The 20,152-nt window shown below is 34.0% G+C and overlaps 1 protein-coding gene across 7 annotated transcripts in view; it reads left to right on the top strand.

Moving 5' to 3' along the window:
• Nucleotides 1-20,152, top strand: part of ANO3 (anoctamin 3) — a 347,116-nt gene that overhangs the window by 256,462 nt on the left and 70,502 nt on the right. For all 7 annotated transcript variants that reach the window (XM_036220667.1, XM_016147425.2, XM_016147424.2 and 4 more), the window contains 6 exons: nt 1,651-1,782; nt 4,805-4,911; nt 6,826-6,881; nt 10,237-10,358; nt 13,994-14,128; nt 19,910-20,006. In XM_036220667.1, coding sequence (XP_036076560.1) covers nt 1,651-1,782; nt 4,805-4,911; nt 6,826-6,881; nt 10,237-10,358; nt 13,994-14,128; nt 19,910-20,006 — 649 coding nt within the window. The remainder of the gene's footprint in view (nt 1-1,650; nt 1,783-4,804; nt 4,912-6,825; nt 6,882-10,236; nt 10,359-13,993; nt 14,129-19,909; nt 20,007-20,152) is intronic.

Consider the following 20,152-nt stretch of genomic DNA (forward strand, 5'->3'; position numbering starts at 1 on the left):
AATAATGGGAGAGGAGGCTTGATATTAGAATAAATATTAAAGGAATTAGTCCTCAATTGGCTCTTTTAAAAATATAAATTAATGATGCTCCTCACCCAGGTCAGATCTTTCTGTTTGTTAGGTAGCATGCTTGAACATAGAATGAGCTTTCATCATTATCCTTGAGCCTATTTGGTCTTGATCTATGCAGCAAATTTCCAAAGTTATTTTTGCATAATAAAGTTGTTATTGGAATATTATATAAATTTATAACTACAAGTTTTTTTTTTCTGAGTGTGCCTGCTTAATGTTGGATGTGTTGAGAAATGTCGTTGAGTTCACTTCCATGTGCTCTATAGAATTAGTGAGATTTTACTACTGTATGATTAATGGGTTTTCTGATAAATAAGTATCTTTCTTTCAGAGGTTTTCAGAAAGATAAAATCCTATATATTAAAATGGCAACAAATATCTATTTATGTAATACTGTCATAATCTACTTTTAGAATAAACTCGTGTCTAGAATGTCTAATAAACATGTGTTTATTAAATCCTAAAGAAACAACATTTTTAATAGTGGGGAAAAAGTTTCTTTTTTTCTATTTTGGTCAAAGTTAAAAGTAAATTAGAAAAATGAACACTATATTATGGTATATTGTATGCCATGATATGTTGGGTTATCTTTTAGGTTTATTATTTTCTGTTTAATTTTGTGAAATAAAAATTCACTTATCAGTCATTCAAAATGATTATTAAAATATATTAAACATTACCATAGTCGGCCTCTATAATTTACTTATTACAAATGTTCTGTTTGTTCCTTTATTTTGTGGATGCATATGAGGAGGGTAATGAATAAATAGGAAAGGCATTTATGAAAGTATATGACATATTAAACTGAAAAAAGGAAGTCATGTTATTTGTCTGAATTTAGATTTTCAATTAAGGGAATTACTGATATTGATTTTTTTGTTTACCTTTGAAGTAAAAAATTTAAATGGTGTGTAGGGGGCAGTGGTTCATCATACTGATAAAATTATAAAACCCAATTTGTAGATAATTGGAAAGAGGGAAGCAAAAATCAATTATGTGTATTTACATTTCACTTGTGTTTTTTTTCTTTCCTGAAGTGAGAAACGTTCTATGCAAGGGTGGTTTAAACAATAAACATCAGGGGATAGTTACTGTACAGGCAATTATCTAGCTTTTGAAAAATCATCACTTCTCCAGGCAGGATGATAGGAAATAGCTATAGTTTTATTATTGCTGCTATTTATCATTTGCTTACAATACACTTTAACATTCAATTACCAGAGTATCTTCAAAACAATCCTTCAGGAAGGCAGTACAAAGAGTAACTTGTTTTGCAGATCAGGGAAAATCAATGACTCCATTATCACTATCTACCACCCATGCCTCATTCCCCACCCCCACCCCCAGCTTTTTTAGCTCGTTTGGCAAAGTTCATGCTCTGACCAAGTTCTTCTGACCCTTTAATCCAGATTTCTTTTCAATTTCTTTTCCATTCCTCCTGTAAGTCAGGGGGAATGCATGTGTGTGGGTATGAGTATGGATGTGTCTGTCTTTTTAAACTCTTTGGAACGGCAGTGGAAAGTAAGCATGACTCTGGAATGCAATGTAATCTAGTTCTAAAATGTGGCTTTGTTCCAGTGTACACAATTATTTTAGAAGACTCAAAAAATGGATGTCCCAGAACCCAATGGTTCTTGACAAGTCAGCTTTTCCAGACCTGAAGGAGTCAGACTGCTATAATGGCCCCTTCAGTCGTGCTCGGATTCACCAGTGAGTTTCCATCTCTTTTATCCCATTACCTACCTGCCTTGGTACCTTTCATTATCCGGGAGTTGTCGATGGAATAAAAATGCATGGATCAGTTCCATGGTTGCCAAATGAGTCAGAGGATGTACATTTAAGTTATGAATAACACTCGGTGAACATTATTAATTCTTTATCAACTATGATTTAGAGATTTTCAAGTAGTGAATATTAATTGTAAACTCATGGACTTATTAGCTCCCAATTCTTTCAAAATAATTACTATGGTAGTTACAATTACAAGAATAATGATGATAATACTACTAATAAAATTATTAGTAGTATTATTTAATAAAATTGCTATTAAATAACATGTTCGAATAATGGATTGTAGTAATTAATAAATTGCTATATTTATAGTTATATTTAATTACTGTGTACTTACTAGTTTTATCCATTATAGGTTAAGCTTATTAAACTAAGGTGAATGAGAAATTTTTTAAGGATTTGTTTCATGTCTATCTATCTATGTACCAACATGTCTCTATTCACTTATTTATTCAACTACTATTTTTAAGTTTCTACCTGATACAGATTGAGGTTATGACACTGTCCCTGTCTTCACAGTATTCCCAGTCTACTGGGTAGACAAAAATGTAAATTACTAATTAAATATAATAGGATAAAGGTATATAAATGCACAGTATATAATATATCTATAGCTGTAAGGTATACTTTGTCATACATAATTCTGGATTGACCTATATTCTAGGATGTAGAAAGTTGAGAGGCAGGACGAAACAATTCTAAACCACCAAGCATGTCGAAGAGCCAGCAATCAATGGGAAACTTTCTCCTTCCAGATGTTTGATTTATGTCATTATTTAGACTTAGCATCCTTCTGGGAAGTAAAGGAAGGAATGGAAATCCAAATGACTTCCTGGGTTAGAGAGAGGTTACAGTTTAAAGGATGCTTCTTTAGCTTTTTGCTAAAGAGCCTTTTTAAGACTGTGTGATGCACCAAATAAAAAAAATATTCTGGTTTCTTTTTGAACCCAAGAAACTAGAGTGATCTTTGAAAAATCTCAATCAGATCATGTTACTACCTTGCTTAAATGTCCCCCAATGGCCTCCCATTGACACTTAAAATAAAATTCATGTTTCTTTTCGACTACTATGTGGAGATAAATTCTGTGGTCCCTGCCTGACACTGTCTTCTCATCTTCTACAATTTTCCACACTATTTACTTCAGGTACAAAAGCTTTGGTTCTGTGCATCAAAAATTTTATCTTAATTCTGTCTCAGAGACTTTATTCTTGCTGTCTCCTTTTCCTAACATGCTCTCCCCTCAGATCTTTACATATATTTCTTTGTTTCATTTTGCTTAAACATCACCAACTCAGAGACCTTACTAAAAATGTTCTCTAGTCCCCTTATTCTGGTCATTCTCTATGCATTGTACTATTCCCTTGTTCTTCATAGCAGTTTCTGAAATTATGTAACTGATTTGTTTACTTATATATCATCTATTTCCTTCCTTTATAATGCGAGTCCATAAAAAAGGGACTTATCTGCTAATGAAATATTTGTTCAGTGAATTCTAAATCAGTCAAATGGTAAAAGAATTGGTGGACATATTTTTTTTGCAAAACTTATAATTAACAGGACACAGAACTGTTAATTTGGTGCATCTAAGTACAAAAATAAAAAACATGATATCAGAATACTAGAAGAACTTAGAGTCTAATAAGATGGACAGGTATACTGGTTACCATAATACAAGGCTAAGTAAAATCAATGAGTCAGGAAAGACCTAAGTAAAATACACATTTTTATAAGAGAGAGAGAAGCTACATTCAGAGGAGAAGAGCCAGGAAACCTTTATGAAGGAGCGAGTCCTTTTTAGCAGTTAAAAATGTGGAGAGCAATGAGGAGAGATGGAAGAACAGATATCAGAGGCAGAGAAAAATCCCCAGGAAAAGAAACATGGGATTCCAAGGTGATGATAAGTTCTACAGTTTGACAGACTATCAGATACAAGAAGCCAGAGATATACGAAGTAAGACCTAGGAAAATGTTGAAATTCAGGAATAGAGAACCTGAGAGGGAAATAAGAAACTTAATTATGCGTCATGGAGAGCTGCTGACATGTTAATATTGAGTGCTGTGAATGTCGAGCTGTGCTTTACAAGTCAGGTGGGAAACTGCATGGACAGTTAGGAGAACATTCTTTTCATAACCTAGGCAAGAGGCAGTGAGACCCAGAACAAGAAGGGTACAAGAAAGTCAAAGAGAGGCAGTTCATGGAAACTAAGTTACTTAGTTTGTTAACTCTCTGAATATGGATGGCGAAGAGAAAGGAAGGATTACAGAAGACCAGATACCTCCAGACTAAATGTCTGAGGAAATAGAGGTTTATCATTCACAAAGATAAAGCAACTGGAAACAGGAATTGTCAGAAGTTGAGTGAAACACAAGATGCTTCCTTTTTTTTTTTTCTTAAGGCTCCCGGTATATACCAGACCCTTCCTTTCCTCTTGTGATTGCCCCCTTTTGCTCTTTACGTCATTGACTCTAACATGGTTCCTCCTTGCCGGTCTTCCTACCTGCGGACAGAGTAGAGAATGAAGGGGAAGAGAGAAGTATCGCTCATTGCTAAAGTTCTGTAAATAAGATAAGCTAGCTTGGAAAGTATGGCATGGGAAAAGTACATCAATTTTAATGTGTTCGATTTGGAAGTACGTTGCTTAATTAAAATGTATGAAAGCCAATGGAAACTATTCTTGTTCCATGCTAAACAAAAAATATAAAGACATCTTGGCTTTCTTATGAAATGAAAGATATCAAAATGAATATTTGATAATGTTCTGTATTATGTTTATTTCTTCTGTCAGCTGGTTTTTTAAAAAGAGAATGGTTTCCTTTCTGATTTACTATACTTTACATGCATTAGTTTAAAGGAGAAAACAGATGGAAACTGCCCAGGAAGTTGTTACTGTTGCTGGATTCTTTGCTCTGCTTTGAATATTAATCCCCTTATCTTACCAGCTTTATTATAAACAATAAGGACACTTTCTTCAGCAATGCTACTCGAAGCAGGATAGTCTATCACATGCTGCAGCACACCAAATATGAAAATGGAATATCAAAAGTGGGTAAGAACACTAATTAAAAATTTGTTCATTGTGGCTATGTAATAGAGTAAAACTGGAAATATTTTAATTGTGCATCATTAGGAACTGACAAATAAGTTAGGCTACAGCCATATAACACATCTTTTAAAAATTTTGCAACATTTATTCATTCGTAACTCAAATTTATTGAGCATCTATTACATGTTATATGTTATAGACAATATTTGACACAGACCTTGACTCATGATGTTTAAAAATTAGGGCTCAATTCTCTATTTATTGACTTCAGAAGATATCTACAATACATTATTAAGTGGAAAAAAAAGTTTACAAAGCTATAAGCCTAATGGAATCCCACTTCCTAAACACATACATAAAAAGAAAAAATCTAGAAGGATATAGATAAAACTTTTGAGAGGTTATCTCTGGAAGGTGCAATAACAGCTAATTTTAACTTTCTAAATTTCTGTGTTGCTTGAATGTTTAGCAGTATCCTATTACATGTATTATACAAAAGAAATTGAGAACATTTCACACAAAATAATTAAAAGAATTGCAAACTTTATGTAGAGCCAGAACAGAAAACAACATGTATCAATGAGCTGGCTTTTTAATTGTTATAGGGTGAAAAATACAAGATGGTCAAAGAGACCAAATGTTAGTCATCTCCTCAAACCTTGAAAATAAAAAGACGGTGGAAACTCCAGCCAGTTTCTACTAATTTATATTTAAAAGGAATATCACATAAGTAAAATGAACTGTTTCAAATCAGCCATTTTTTAAAGTGTAATGTTCGGACTTTTGTTGTCCTCTAATTATCTATTTTTGAGCAGTCAAAATAGTTAATTTAGATGCTATATCCCTACAAACGAATTTTGACATCAGAAGTGTTGTAAACAAGAAATACAAATAGAGAAATATAGACTATAAACTAAAAATATGTCTAAATCATAGCACTATGTGCTTATGTAGTCTTAAAAATATAACATTTTAAATGATTGTGAACATATCATGCCCTTTGTAGAATGTACAGTAAAACACAGAATATAAAAATAAAATTTAAATTTCTTTAAATTCAATTGTCACTGTTACATATTAGTACTGAAACAATATATGTATATCATAATTAAAGTCATTCAGTATTTACAGTTTTCTGTCTTTTTTTAAAATTACCATTATAAGTATTCTTGTAAGCCTTTTAGTATGCCTGAAAACATTATTGTAAGTAGCTGTACAACATTCTAAGAATTCATCAAGTCACAATTTTTTATCAACCACCTAGTGTAATTGATTGTACCAGAATAATTAAGTGACTCGCCAATTTTGGATATACAATTATTTCTAATTTGTTACTAATAAATAATATTGCAACAAAAATTGCTCTCCAGAATTTTTTTCAAAATATTTTGTCTTATCAGGTCTATATGAGAGTATCTCTTTCACTGTACTCTAACTGAGATGGAGGAGATTTTAAGCGTCATATTGCTATTTATGACTCTTTGGCTCAGTATTAAAGAATTCACAGATTTCTCCATACCAGTATCCTTGAGACATTTTGTGGGAGTGGGGAATTTCTCTGCTTCCTTGACTAAATTTTGTTTCAACAACAACAACAACAATAATAATAACAACAAAAATGCTCTTGGTTCAAATGAATGAATATTAAAATGCTCCCTATTTCATGATATGACAAGGTGAAATCATATGTTGGCACCTTGCAAATCCTCATTTATTAATGTCATAAGGACATAATTAGACTCTTAGTATCAGCCTCTTTTATAACCTCACTGTCCTTATAGGCGATATGGTTATCGAAGTCATTTTGGTTATCTTGAGTTTTTAAATCAATTTATTGTTCAAAGTATATATATGTTGTTTCAGAGGGAAATCTTCATTTAAAGTAACTCAAGAACTATTTTTTTCTTCTCTTTTCAGGTATCTGTAAACTTATAAACAATGGTTCATATATAGCAGCTTTTCCCCCACATGAGGTAATTTTGAAATACAATTTTCATTCATTAAAAAAAAAAAAGTTTCTTAAGTTTGGCTTTCCTCTCTCAGGAAAGTGCAGTCAGCGACTGGCCTTGAGTCTTTCGGAGACTTCCGCTATAATTCTGTGGCTGGACTGGCTCCACTGCGCCGGAACCCTCCTGCAGTTTGCCCACATCAGGATCTGGCCTTGGGATCCACACCACTCCTAACACAGTGCAGGTTCCTCGTGTGTGCATACTGCTTTGGGATACCTGGAAATCTAACTCAAACCCACACAAAACGTACAGCCCATTATCTACTTGAGTCTCTGGCAGATTATTACCTCTCCACCAGTTCTAAGTAGAAAAGCCTGCACCAAGCTGTAGCGGGCTTTGCCTGCTGAGTCATGAATGACATTTGAATCAGTTTTAACCACCCCCCACCCCGACACACACACATTGTATTTATTTTATGGTAATTTTGCATCTTAATATAAGAACAGGTCTTTAGAGGTTTCACTTCTGCATTTTCAAACCCATCACTCTTCTATTTATAAAAATTTAGGACTCACAGGACATAATCCCTATGCTTGTGGAATTCACACTCTAGTATAACTCATAATAGATGAAAAATGTGTTGAGCACTTAACTATTTGGCACTGAGCTAAATGTTTTATATGGACAATCTTATTTAATCCTTGTAACAGCCTTTTGAAATAGATGGTGATATTAACTCTGTTCTATAAATAGATCATTGAGGCATAGAAAGGCCAAGTATCAGAGCTACAGTTCTGAGCCTAGGAAGCCAGACTCCAATGCTCACATTCATTATTGTAAGCCTACTTACTGTAGGAAGAGGAATAATAATAAGAGGCTGTTAGTGTATTTCATTCAATGAGCCTCGTGCATTTATCTTCCCGTCGACCTGACAATAACCCTAGAGCAGTAGATATTATTAGTATTCTCATTTTAGAGATGTGGAAACAAGGCTCAGAGACATTAAACACCATGTCACATTTGAACAGTCAGTAAGTGGTAAAGTGTTCAGTGTGGCCATCCTAAGCGCTAGGGGAACTTCTGCAGCAAAGGAAGGTTTGGTTTGTTTTCTGTGTAATTAGTCTCCATAACTAATGTGTGTTCTTGCAGTTCATTTGACAGTTTCTTGTGTGCAACTTGGAACCTATTAGGAACAGCTTGTAAATAATAGTTATTTTCTCACTTATTCTTATAATTCAGTAGAAACGCTAATATCAGGAACACATACACAGGATGACTGGAAAATGGTTTTGTTGGAATAGGAGTAACTAAAAGCAGAAAGGCAATAAAATGGACTTGGAATTTTCTATCGATTTTAAATGCTGCTACTTGAAGAAAACAAGGCTTACTTTCAGGAAAAGGGAGTCAATGGCACTAACTTTAATTTGATTAAAAATACTTCACAATTTATGGCCTCTTACTTTCTGGATGGAGGAGTATTGCTAGTGTCAGTATCATATTTTTCACCCATCTTTGAGATTTATGTTTTACATACAAAGGGACAATGGCTAAAAGGGAGAGAAAGATATTTCCAGCAAAATTTGGCATGAAAAGGAAGGAAGAAAAGGAAAGAAGAAGGATAATATATGTGAGAAAGAGTTTGCCTGATATACCGATAGTGGAGACAGAGGAAAAGTGTGTTGGTTGGAGGAAGGGGTCTCTACTGGGGATGGTGCAGACTGGTGAATGTGCATGGTCTCTGTAAAGGGGTGAAAGTATATAGGTGGGAAGGAGTTGTCATTTCAGTCAGTTTTCTCTGGCAGCCCCTCTCATGTCAGTGTAAACCCAGAAATGTATGGGAGATTGCAATTATTGAGCAGAGTTAGAACAATGATGCACTAGAGAATCTGAAACTTAACACTTAAAACCCAGGAAATGTTTATGTCTGATCACTGAAGCCAGAAAGGAAAGACATGTATTTAAGAAGAATTATCAGTAATGATTGAAAGAAAGCTGAGATTTTGGTTCACCCGCCAATACTTACTCAGTCTCAAGGCAATTTGGTCTACCTTAACAAGTCGATCCAATCTCACAAGTAAACAAACCTTTGCCAAGTGGTTGTCTCACACTTAGAATGTTGATCTTTGCTTTCGTCTCCTTACCTTCCAATTTTTAGGCTTTAAACACCTTGGTCTCCCTTAGGGAAGAAAACCCAGGGACTATATACTTTAACTGTACTTCCACCCTTACCTAATTATTTTGTTAGCCAGAGGTGAAATCCACATGCCTCTCTTATTTCAGCCTTGAGACACCTGCAGAACATAGTTCAAGGTATCCTCTTTCTTCATAGGAATTGACAGCTCTGGTGTCTGAGACCATTCAAATGATAGTTTTGCACTTCTAAATAGCCACAACACATCAAGCACCAAAAATTAACATTGATTTCATGCTTTCTACATGCCTGCACTTTATAGTAATTACCCAAGTGGGCCCTCACAAAATTCTTCTATATTGTGTGTGTCATTAATATTTATGCTTATTCTCATAATCTAGGTGAGGAAACTGAGGCATAATTCCACTTGTTTTAAATTTTCATCAAATTTTTCGTAAAAGTGTAATCAGACATTGGAGTGAGCAAGGGGGACTTTGTCAAATCCTATGTCCTACATTTTGGTTCAGAATATACAGTCACCATACCTATTGCTCTCTTTTTTGATTATAAAAGCGGAGCAGTTTAGTCTTCAGAGAATACTTTTCTCCATAAAGCATATATATTCTATGTTTTTGAAACTGCAACACGCATGACAGATTTTTGAGAGAGGTATATAAAGAATCTGAAAATATGCTTTAATCTTTTGGAATATCTTATCTGAAGTAAGTTTTAAAGCTATAGAATTTTTTAAAAGTCATCATTAGTACTGGTGACTTAGGCCTCTTAACACTTTTGAGCATTCGTTCTCTTCCATGGCCTCAATAAACGAAGTGAATATTTTTCTGAGACTTGATCATTTCTTAAAGCAAAATAATACTCAATTTATGAACTAAGATCATAACAATTTCTCTCAATGATAGTGAAGATATTATGTTTACTAAAAGATTTTAAGTTCCAAACAGTGAGACCTGAAGTCTAGTTTACTTTAAATGAACAGAATCTCATTGATTTAAAAAAGGAATTTGAGAAAGGATTTTAAAGGAACTATCAGAATATTTTCAATGAAAGAGATATATTAAGACATTTACTACACCATTCCAGAGATGGACTTGGCATTTACAATTTCTGAAGCTTTCAGTAAGTTGTTAAATTATTCTGTAATGGGGGAAAAAAAGAAAAAGCAATTCTATTTAGTTCAAATTTCACTAAGGGAATGGATATTGACTTTTCTTATTTTACCTGTTTTAGGGAGCCTACAAGAGTAGCCAGCCCATCAAAACCAATGGACCTCAGAATAACAGACATCTATTATATGAGCGCTGGGCACGCTGGGGAATGTGGTACAAGCATCAGCCCCTGGATTTAATCAGGTACTGTAGGTAAATCAATAATTGAAGACATAGAATGCTATTCTGCTATTATTTTCTTATATTTAGAATTATTTAATTTACCCATCAAATCATCTGTATCAGTCAGGATGTAATCAGGAAATTGTTTACACAGGGGATGGGTAAACTGAGAAATCAAACAGGAATAGTGAGGCAACCAGAGATTAACAACAGCAGGAAATTACTAACTACCCTAAAACTGGAGGGGAAAATAGGATGAAGTGTATTTCAGAGCCCAATACTTGCCATGGAGCAGGAACTATACAACCCATGATTAGGACTGCCTGCAAAGTGAAAGCTTGGGAGCAGAGCAGTGGTGAAGGCTCCCCTCTCCCCTGGAGACAATCCTGAGGACCACTAAGAGAGAAAAGATCCTATGTCTCTTTTCTCTCTACCTTTGAATCTTCTACTAAGTACCGCCTTAACCAGGAGCTATTTACAAGGGAATCAGTGTAATCTACTTCTCTGTGAAAACAAATCAAAACAGGAAAAGGCAGAAAATGGATCTGAGAGCAAAGAGGAAAATGACCAACATAGCATCCATACATATATTTATCTTTCAGTAAAAATTTAATGAGTATCTGTTCTATTCCAGGAAGTATATTCTAGCGATTAATTGCCCTCAACTCAAATTAGTCTTGAAATACTGTTATGTTTATGATTTATTTTATTTTGATGGAGGATAATTTATTTTTTAACCAGAAAATATTTATTAAAATGACTTAATCATTTCCTAAGCTAACTAGAAATATTTATATAATGAAAGAAAAAAATGTTCATATTATAAGGTAATTCTGTTGATATTTTAAACTATTCATGAAATATAAATATCAAGAATCACTCATACTTATATCAGTCATTGTCCCAGTAGGAAACCAATAAATAGGCATATTTGAAGAGAATTTAATAAAAGAATTATACTCAGAAGTATACATATGATCAAGCAAAGGAACAAATAATGAAGTTTCCAGAAACTAACAAAAGTTGGGAACTGTTATCACATTTAGGCCTGCAGGAACAGGGAAAGAAAGCAATTGGCAGAACCTGTCAAAAGCTGTAACCATATAAAGGGAGATGCACAACAGGAGCTATGGCCGTAGGAAGAAAGCAGCTACAGCCAAACCTTAACACAAGAAGGAGAAAGTCGGGGTAATAACTACCCCACCAACTCTCTTACCCCAGCCTCTCATGCCGATACTTTCAGTTGACCAAGAGAAGGGAGGAGTGTAGGTGATAACTGTGCATAGAGGTGAGCGTCTTGGGGCACATAGCAGCAAGGAAAGGGGTAGAGCACAGATCTGGATGTACAAAGCATAATATCCAGCACCAAACCATTTTTATTTCAAACATTAAAATACTTGGCTACATTCAAAATCAAGATACTTTGATTCTAATTCTGTCCATCACAACAAAATACCAGATATTTATTTATTCAGTGAAAGAAATATTGTTGTGGAAACATGTGAACACAATGAGATGTGCTAGTTCACAAAATCATATTTATTAGGAATTGAAACATGAAGTCGAGATTTTCAAGCAAGCATTTCAGTGTTCATAATCTCTCATCTATAGGAGACATTATGGTTGCCGTTTGGGTAATTTCAGCAAGCAAACTTTATCTCTAATAAATAAAGTTATTCATATGCTAGTACCAATTATTTGACTGTTGACATAAAAGGGAAATTTTGCTTATGAAAATCGTATGTTTCATGTTCAAGTGGCAGAGGGGAGAGGGATGTAGTGAAGGGCCCACCCAAGACGAAGACCATAAAAGAGTAGAAATGGTGTTTGAACAGGTTCCTACTCTCTAGCAGCCTGCTCGTTACCAAAATTAAGGTGTAATGAGGCAGACACGCATCTTAAACTAGACAATCTCATGCATAAAATTTCATACAAGGCCCAGTTTTCTACAACCAACCAGCAGGAAAATTACTTTAAAATATGTGACTTTTATAAATTATTTAAAGTAAAGTTGTTCTTAAGATTACACAATTTTGAGGACACGGGTCTCTTTTTATGTTGCTTTCTATCAAATAATATTGTTGCTCCTCTAAACCTTCAACCACGTGTAATTAAAAATCTTGGTATAATACTGTCTATATGAGGGGTCTCTCTGTGCAGTCCTCTATAATCACTATTATAAAGATAGTTCAATATATTAGTAATATGTGCTAAAAACTTTACTCCAACCCACAAAGCAACACTTGTTTAAAGAAACAAAGGCTTTTCTGAATACCTGTTAACATAATTAGCTTTTGTCTCAAAGTAGATTACTATATAAAAAAAGAATAAACTATTAGTTCATGTCTTCTAGGAGAAATAAATGAAAAAAAAATTAAATAAGTGATGCTTAGTGGAGGATGACTCCATGTATACACTTGGTAAAATATAAACAAATTATAGTTGGCACAATACAGAGAACAGAGTGGGGGAAAAAATGATTTTTTAGAAAGGGAAGTCTTATTAAGGAAAAAATAAAAAGAGAATGTCCTTCCCAGCAAGAATCACTGCCCAGTGCAATATTTCCAAATGAACTGCAAAAAAAGAATTTTAACTATTGCTGAGACAAAATTGTGTGTTGAGTGATCATTTTTAGAAGACGGAGACCAAACAATAGTAGAGAATTTGAGAAATTATTTCTTACCAGAGCTTTATGAATTGTGTGACAGTTAATATTGACAATAAACTTGATGAGGAAAGAATGACTGAGTAGTCATTAGAATCGCTTTATTCATCTACCATTTCCATATAAACCGTATCTTTCAGCTAAAGGGAGATAAAATTCATTCATTCCCTTAGCTTTATTTAATATTTCCTGTGGTGAGAGCTAGTGACACAAGACAGAGGTCGACTTTCCAGCAGCTTGCAGCGTAATGGGAAGAGAGAGGAATGAATGGAGGAGTGACTGGTAATTGCCATAAAGTGCTTTAATTTAGGACACTGAAATGTGGGTGAAGTCAGCGTGGGAGCAGGAGCAGGGGCATATAACCCAGGGTTGGAGTAGAAATCAGGAAAGTGAAGGATAAGTACAAGCCAGACGGGGGAGGGAGGTGAAATGTAATATTCCAAAGCGTTAACCAAGGAAAGAATCGTGTGCTCCAGGAGCTTCAGAGCTGAACTTTGTTGAGGAAGATGTGACATAATTGTGCAGATTGTGTCTGGCATAAGGGAGTCTGGCCAAGGGTGTAAATGGAGACTGAAATCGAATCTGCTCTTAGCATCCTCCTAGAGAGGAGAATTTTTATTTCTAATTTATGCAAAAGCAGTATGATTTAGCACAGCTCTGTGTGCGGAAAACAAAAAGGGATTCTAGTAGGAGGATGGGAAAAAGCAAGAATTAGCTTTTATAAAAAGCTTCATGAGCTATATTAAGAAGTTTGACATAGATATAAACACATTTTATAAAATTGTTTCTATGAGGACAATGTTTAAAGATAAAAAATGTCACCATTATTAGATTCATTAACAACCAGGAATATTAAAATATCCTGGATGGAACTGACAAGGAACTGAGCTGGTAGCCTCAAGTGTCTGTCTGAAATTCTGACTAGGTGTGACATCAATATTTGTAGTGTCACTTGTGTTGCCTTAAGCTAACAATTTGCTTTATTATGCAGGCTATATTTTGGTGAGAAGATTGGGCTATACTTTGCTTGGTTGGGATGGTACACTGGAATGCTGATTCCTGCCGCACTGGTTGGCTTGTGTGTTTTCTTCTACGGAATATTTACAATGAATGCAAGTCAAGTAAGGTAAGCTGTTAACAGACTTATGAAAATTACTGACCTTGCTTCTGATTGAGCAAAAGCTTTATGGTAATGCTGACTATAAAGAACAAGTGATATTACTACAATTTATTTGCTGGGGTTTTTTAATTATCGTTTGGTTTTTTTTTTTTTTTTTTTTTTTTTTTTTGTAGCAGAGCAGCACTATAAAAAAAGGTCATTTCCCTACATTTTCTTTAGATAAATTCTAAGATTGTTTCTCTTTATGCCAAATTTCTCTTTCCTAGTATATCATTCATAATAATTCAACAATGCAGTAGACAGTTTCACATAATTTACACTTGCATAGCACTTAGAAGTCTAGAATGCCCCCTCAATGCATTACTTAAAATAATTACATAGCTACAATTCTTTTAACAGAAGCTTTTTAGTTTGATGTAGTCCAATGTATTTGTTTTTTCTTTTGTTGCTTTTGGTGTCAAATTCTAAAACTATAGCCACGACTGATTTCAAGGAGCTTACCCCCTATGTTACTTTCTAGGAGTTCTATGGTTTCATGTCTTAAATTTAAATCTTTGATTCTTTTACAGTCATTTTTTTTGTATATGGTATATGATAGGGGTCCAGTTTTATTCTTTTGCATATGGGTATCCAGTTTTCTCAACACCATTTATCGAAGAGACTATTCTTTCCCCATTGTATATTCTTGGCTCTTTTTTTAATAGTTGACCATATAGGCATGGGTTTATTTCTGGGTTCTCTGTTATATTCCACTAATCTATGTGTCTGTTTGTATACCAGTACCATGCTGCTTTGGTTACTATAGATTTGTAGTATTGTTTAAATTCAGGAGGTGCGATGCCTCCAGTTTTGTTCTTCTTTCACTAGATTGCTTTGATTACTTGTGGTCTTTTGTGCCTCTACACAGATTTTACAATTTCTCTCTCTATTTCTGTGAAAATACCATTGAAATTTTGACAGAGATGCATTGATTCTGTAGATCTCTTCAGGTAGTATGGACATTTTAACAATATTATTTTGATTTATGAAAACAGAGTATCTTTTCATTTTTTGTGTCTTCTTCAGTGTTTTCATCAATGTCTCATAGTTTTCCAGTGCAGATGTTTTTCCTTTCAGGTTAAATTTATTCCTAAGTATTTTATTCTTTTTGACGTAATTATAGATGGAATTGTTTTTTAAGTTCCCTTTTTGATAGTTCGTTGTTAGTGTATAGAAACACAACTGATATTTGTATATTGGTTTCGTATCTTGCAACTTTACGGGATTTATTTATTAGTTCTAACAGTTTATGGCAGAGTCTTTAGAGTTTAAGAAAAATACTCTTTATAATGAATTGATACAGACAAAATGATTCTTAGATAGCTACTGTTCAGGTTGATTCCTTGGAGAACATATTCACAAGGTTTTACCATGTCATGTAGACTCCTCCTTCCACCCCTACAAAGCTGAAAATGAACAAAAGTCAATAAAAGAAATAGGTTTGCTGTCCCTATTGATTTATGTGCCAATGGAGTAAATTAGGGTCTTTTTGTATGAAATAAGTATTCTTTAACCTTTAATACAAGAAGTGTTTTAAAAGACATTAGCAAACTCTTTTCTTCAGTGCTTTATGGTATTATATTCCTGCTACTTCTGTCACACTGTAATTAAGATCTTGTCAGACTTTCTATTCTAAACCAATGTAAGTTTCACTGAATATCTTGACTTTCAAAATTTCATAGAGTTGAATTTTTCCATTCAAGGTGTCAGACGTGATTAAGTTGTAGATGTTATCATGGTAGGTGGGGGGAAGGCACAAGTTTTTATTTTGCGTTGCTTTTAGTATAATATTATTAAGCTCTTTTTGTTTATTGCAAAAACACGAAATGTTAAAAATCTGAGAATTGAGTTACATTCATTATGTTTCTACCAGCTACGTTTATATAAATTAAAGTCATATATCTTAATTGCCCTGTAGTTAATTATAGAATTATATAACAATCAAGTTGTAAATTATTTATTATATGCATGTGTATGTATATATCTACATGTATGTGTTCATTCGCATAACATAACCTAATGTGGTCAGATTTGTGCCTGGGAGAAGACATATCACAGGGAGATGAAAATGAACAAGCAGACAGATATGGCCTACTTCTTGTGCTCTGGATTTGGGATCCAGGGCAAAGAGCTGAAACCCCAACTTTCTGGTCCATTCTTTCTGCTTCAGCATTAGACTTAGCGAAGAAATTGCAGTGGCTCTCAGTACTGACCAGGTTTTCAAAAGCTGTTGAGTCCTAAAGGACCTCTCAAAAATCTCTCCTGACAAACATCATTAGCAGCAATGGTTTCCTTCATTTATTAAGTGCCTATGATATGCCAGGCATATTATTAATATTACCTTTGGACAGTTAGATTTTACCCCCATACAGAAGAAGAAATTGATTCTAAGAGAGGTAAGTGACTTGGTCAGGGTAATATGTCTGATAAAAGGTAAACCGAGTTTCAAACCTCTATCTGATATGTGTGTGTGTATGTGTGTGTATTGTGATATGAACATTTAACATGAGATCTGTCCTCTTCAAAAAAATTTTTAAGTGCACAGTTCAGTATTGTTAACAATAGGCACAACATTGTACAGCAGATTTCTAGGATATTTCCTGCATAACTAAAAATTATACTTGTCAGACAGCAACTCCCCATTTTCCCCTCCCCTACTCTCTGGCAACCAACATTATATTCTGTTTCTATGCATTTGACTGTTTTGACTGTTTAGATGCCTAGTATAACTGGAATTATGAAAAATATGTCCTTTATTACTGGTTTATTTCATTCAGCATAATATCCTCCAGGTTCATCTATGTTGCTACATATGGCAGGATTTCCTTCATTTTTTTTTAAGGCTGAATAATATATTACTGTATGTTTATACCACATTTTCTTTATCCATTCACCTATAAATAACTATTCATTTTTTTTCTATATCCTGGCTGTTATGAATAATGTTTCAATGAATATCGGAGAACAAATTTCTCTCCAAGATCCTGATTTCAGTTCTATTATATATCAGGATCTTGGAGAGATCTCTGTTCTCTAGATATAGATAGGTAGATATAGATATAGATGATATATAGATAGATATAGATGATATAGATAGATAGATATAGATATATAGATATAGATAGATATAGATATAGATATAGATAGCTATAGATATATATAGATAGATAGTTATAGATGTAGATTAGAAATAGAGATGAGAGACAGAGGGAGAGACAGAGACAGAGACAGACGCAGAGAGATCTACCCAGAAGTGGGATTATTGGATTACGTAGTAATTCTGTTTTCAATTTTTTGAGGAACCTCCACAATGTTGTCCATAGCAGGTGCACCATTTTACCGTCCCACCAACGATGTACAAGTGTTCCAAGTTCTACATATCCTTGCAAGCACTCGTTATCTTTTGTTTTGTTTTATTTGATAATAGCAATCTTAACAGATATGAGCTACCTCATGATTTGATTTGCTTTCCCCTGATGATTATATCTGATTCTAATATTCATGCTTTAATCATGCTTTCACATTGCCTTCTCTTAAACCTACTTAAACATTTGCATGAGTCCCCAAAATGGACATCACCAAACATCATGTCATGTACTTTGTCACAGGAAGTGTCAAGACTCTGGAGAGAGATCAGACATCCACCCCAAAATGGACAAATTGGACCCACCTCCCATTATCTTAAATGATGATAATTGTTTTTTCCTTTGAATCAGCCCTTGATCTGTATATCTAACAGTAGATATAAAACAAAAGAAAGCCACAGTTCAAGTGGTGGTTTATATTATCAGCCTCCGCAAAAGAAATTGACAATCCGGGCACTCTTCCGCCCTCTAGTGGTAAAGTGAAGTCAAAGACATTTGTGTTAGTCTCAAATCCCTTATTTTAGGCTGAAAAAATACATTGTCAAAATCGTGTAATATATTTTATATTACACATCAAGTTAAACTTTGAGAAATTTATATAAAATGAGTTTAATGATTCTAGAATTAAAAACAGGATTCAATCTGATAGCCAGAATTCTAGATTTGGTGCTTTTGTTTGACCATTTAGAAAGTAAGGAAGGTGATGTAGTATCAACCAATTTCAATGCCTTTTGAGTATGAGATTTCAATGCAAGACACATTGTGTCATTCTTGAAACATAATGCATTATGATAGCAAGACCATTTTAATCAAAACTTCCTTTAAGAAGTGTGTTAATTCTACTTGTTTTTACAAATTAATAGTAGTAGTAAGAAAAAATATATTCTCTGTCTTTGGGGCTTTTAAAAATATATGGCTTATGTGCTTCCTCCCATTTCATATAGACATCCTGATTACTAGAAATACGTTGAGGATAAAAGTGGGAGAACTATAGTATATGTAAGACATCATACCATTATCATTATTGATAATTTAGTTTTTGATAGGTAAATTCTTTTAATATAAAACAAACTTACCCTTCTTTTAGATACATTATAGTTGATGGAGAACTGGACCCAAAATCAAAAGAACTGAACTCAGTTCCCTGAAGTGCCTTTTGTTAACTGTATGTCCTTGAGAAAATCACTTAAAATTAAACACCAGTTTCTTCTCAGTTGTGGAGATAAATATCATTGCAGGAGATTTTAGTGAAAACTAAATTCAATTGACGTGAACCCATCTTTGTTCAGTGTAAAGAACTGTATCACTATGTAGTGTTCTTAATATTTATTCTAATTTTGGCTTGAGATTATATACATCCAGCACTTGAAATACACATGCATTCTGTTTTGCTTCATTTGAATGAATATATTTTTAAAACCAGTAAATCTTATTGTAAACACTGTCAATTAAATTTTTATTAGCAGTTACATTTCCAGACATTTTCAAAAATCCTGAAATTATTTTTAACATTTTCAGAGCAGATTTACTTAATGATAATCTATTTTGGGGATACTAAGTGGGAAGAACCATGTGACAAGTAAAGGCACAAACCTTTTAAAAATATGATGCTGTGAACTGAAAAATTTGAGAAATTTCTGATGCCCTTCTCCTGTCACAAAGTCATCTACAGTATATGCTGAGATTTTAAAATGTAGTGACAAAAAATTGCAGAGACAAATATTATAAAGTTATATTTTAAGAGGATATATTTCAGTAAATAAAAACTATGTCATGTTATTATGATAGAGCGTGTCAAGGCAACCACAAAAAAAAAAAATCAACTCCCTCAAATTTCCAATGAATATGATGTATCATTTGACTACAGTAGGGGTTATGAAGTTGTGTGAATTATGGAGACTGTTCAGTTTGGTGATTCTAAGGCAGCAAGATCCAGGGGAAAGGTCAATAGACTTAAGAAATCAGAATAGTCAGATTTGATTCCAGCTCATCTATTTCCAAGACTGTGAGCTTGGTTAAAACTACTTTGAGTATTCTTCACAAGATGATCCTGTGTGCCATGAAATCATGTTTAAAAGTGTCTTTGTAACAAAGCCTCATTAAGTGTCTCCCAAGTGTAAAATATGGCCTATGATCATCACAATATCTGGATAGAGATTTCCAAAAACAAGAAGCAAACAGAAACCTCTATATCGCAAATATCTTAAAATTTCAAGTTGGAGCCACAGTTTTTAGTTCTTCCCTACCTGTCTGCCCCTCCCCACTATTTCTATTTCTTCTTTTCCTCTCTGTCTTTCTGCTTCCCACAGGATTGTCCGTAGAGTCCAGGCACCTTCCTAAACACAGAGGTTCATGTTTTCTTTTTCTTCTTTGATTTCTCAAGCCAAGAAATTTGCAAGGCTACTGAAGTCTTCATGTGCCCTCTCTGTGACAAGAACTGCTCACTACAGAGACTCAATGAAAGCTGTATCTATGCCAAGGTCAGTGTGCGCCCGCACGTTCTCCCTCAGCTCTACTTTTTCTACGAAGCAGATAGTAAAAAGTCCTCCAGTTAATTGCTTTTTACCAAAGTTTAATATCCCCAAGGGTTTAACAGCCAATCACTGACAACGGAATAAAACATCAC

This window comes from Rousettus aegyptiacus, unplaced genomic scaffold (assembly GCF_014176215.1).
Source record: "Rousettus aegyptiacus isolate mRouAeg1 unplaced genomic scaffold, mRouAeg1.p scaffold_m13_p_5, whole genome shotgun sequence".
In the NCBI taxonomy this organism is placed as follows: Eukaryota; Metazoa; Chordata; class Mammalia; order Chiroptera; family Pteropodidae; genus Rousettus; species Rousettus aegyptiacus.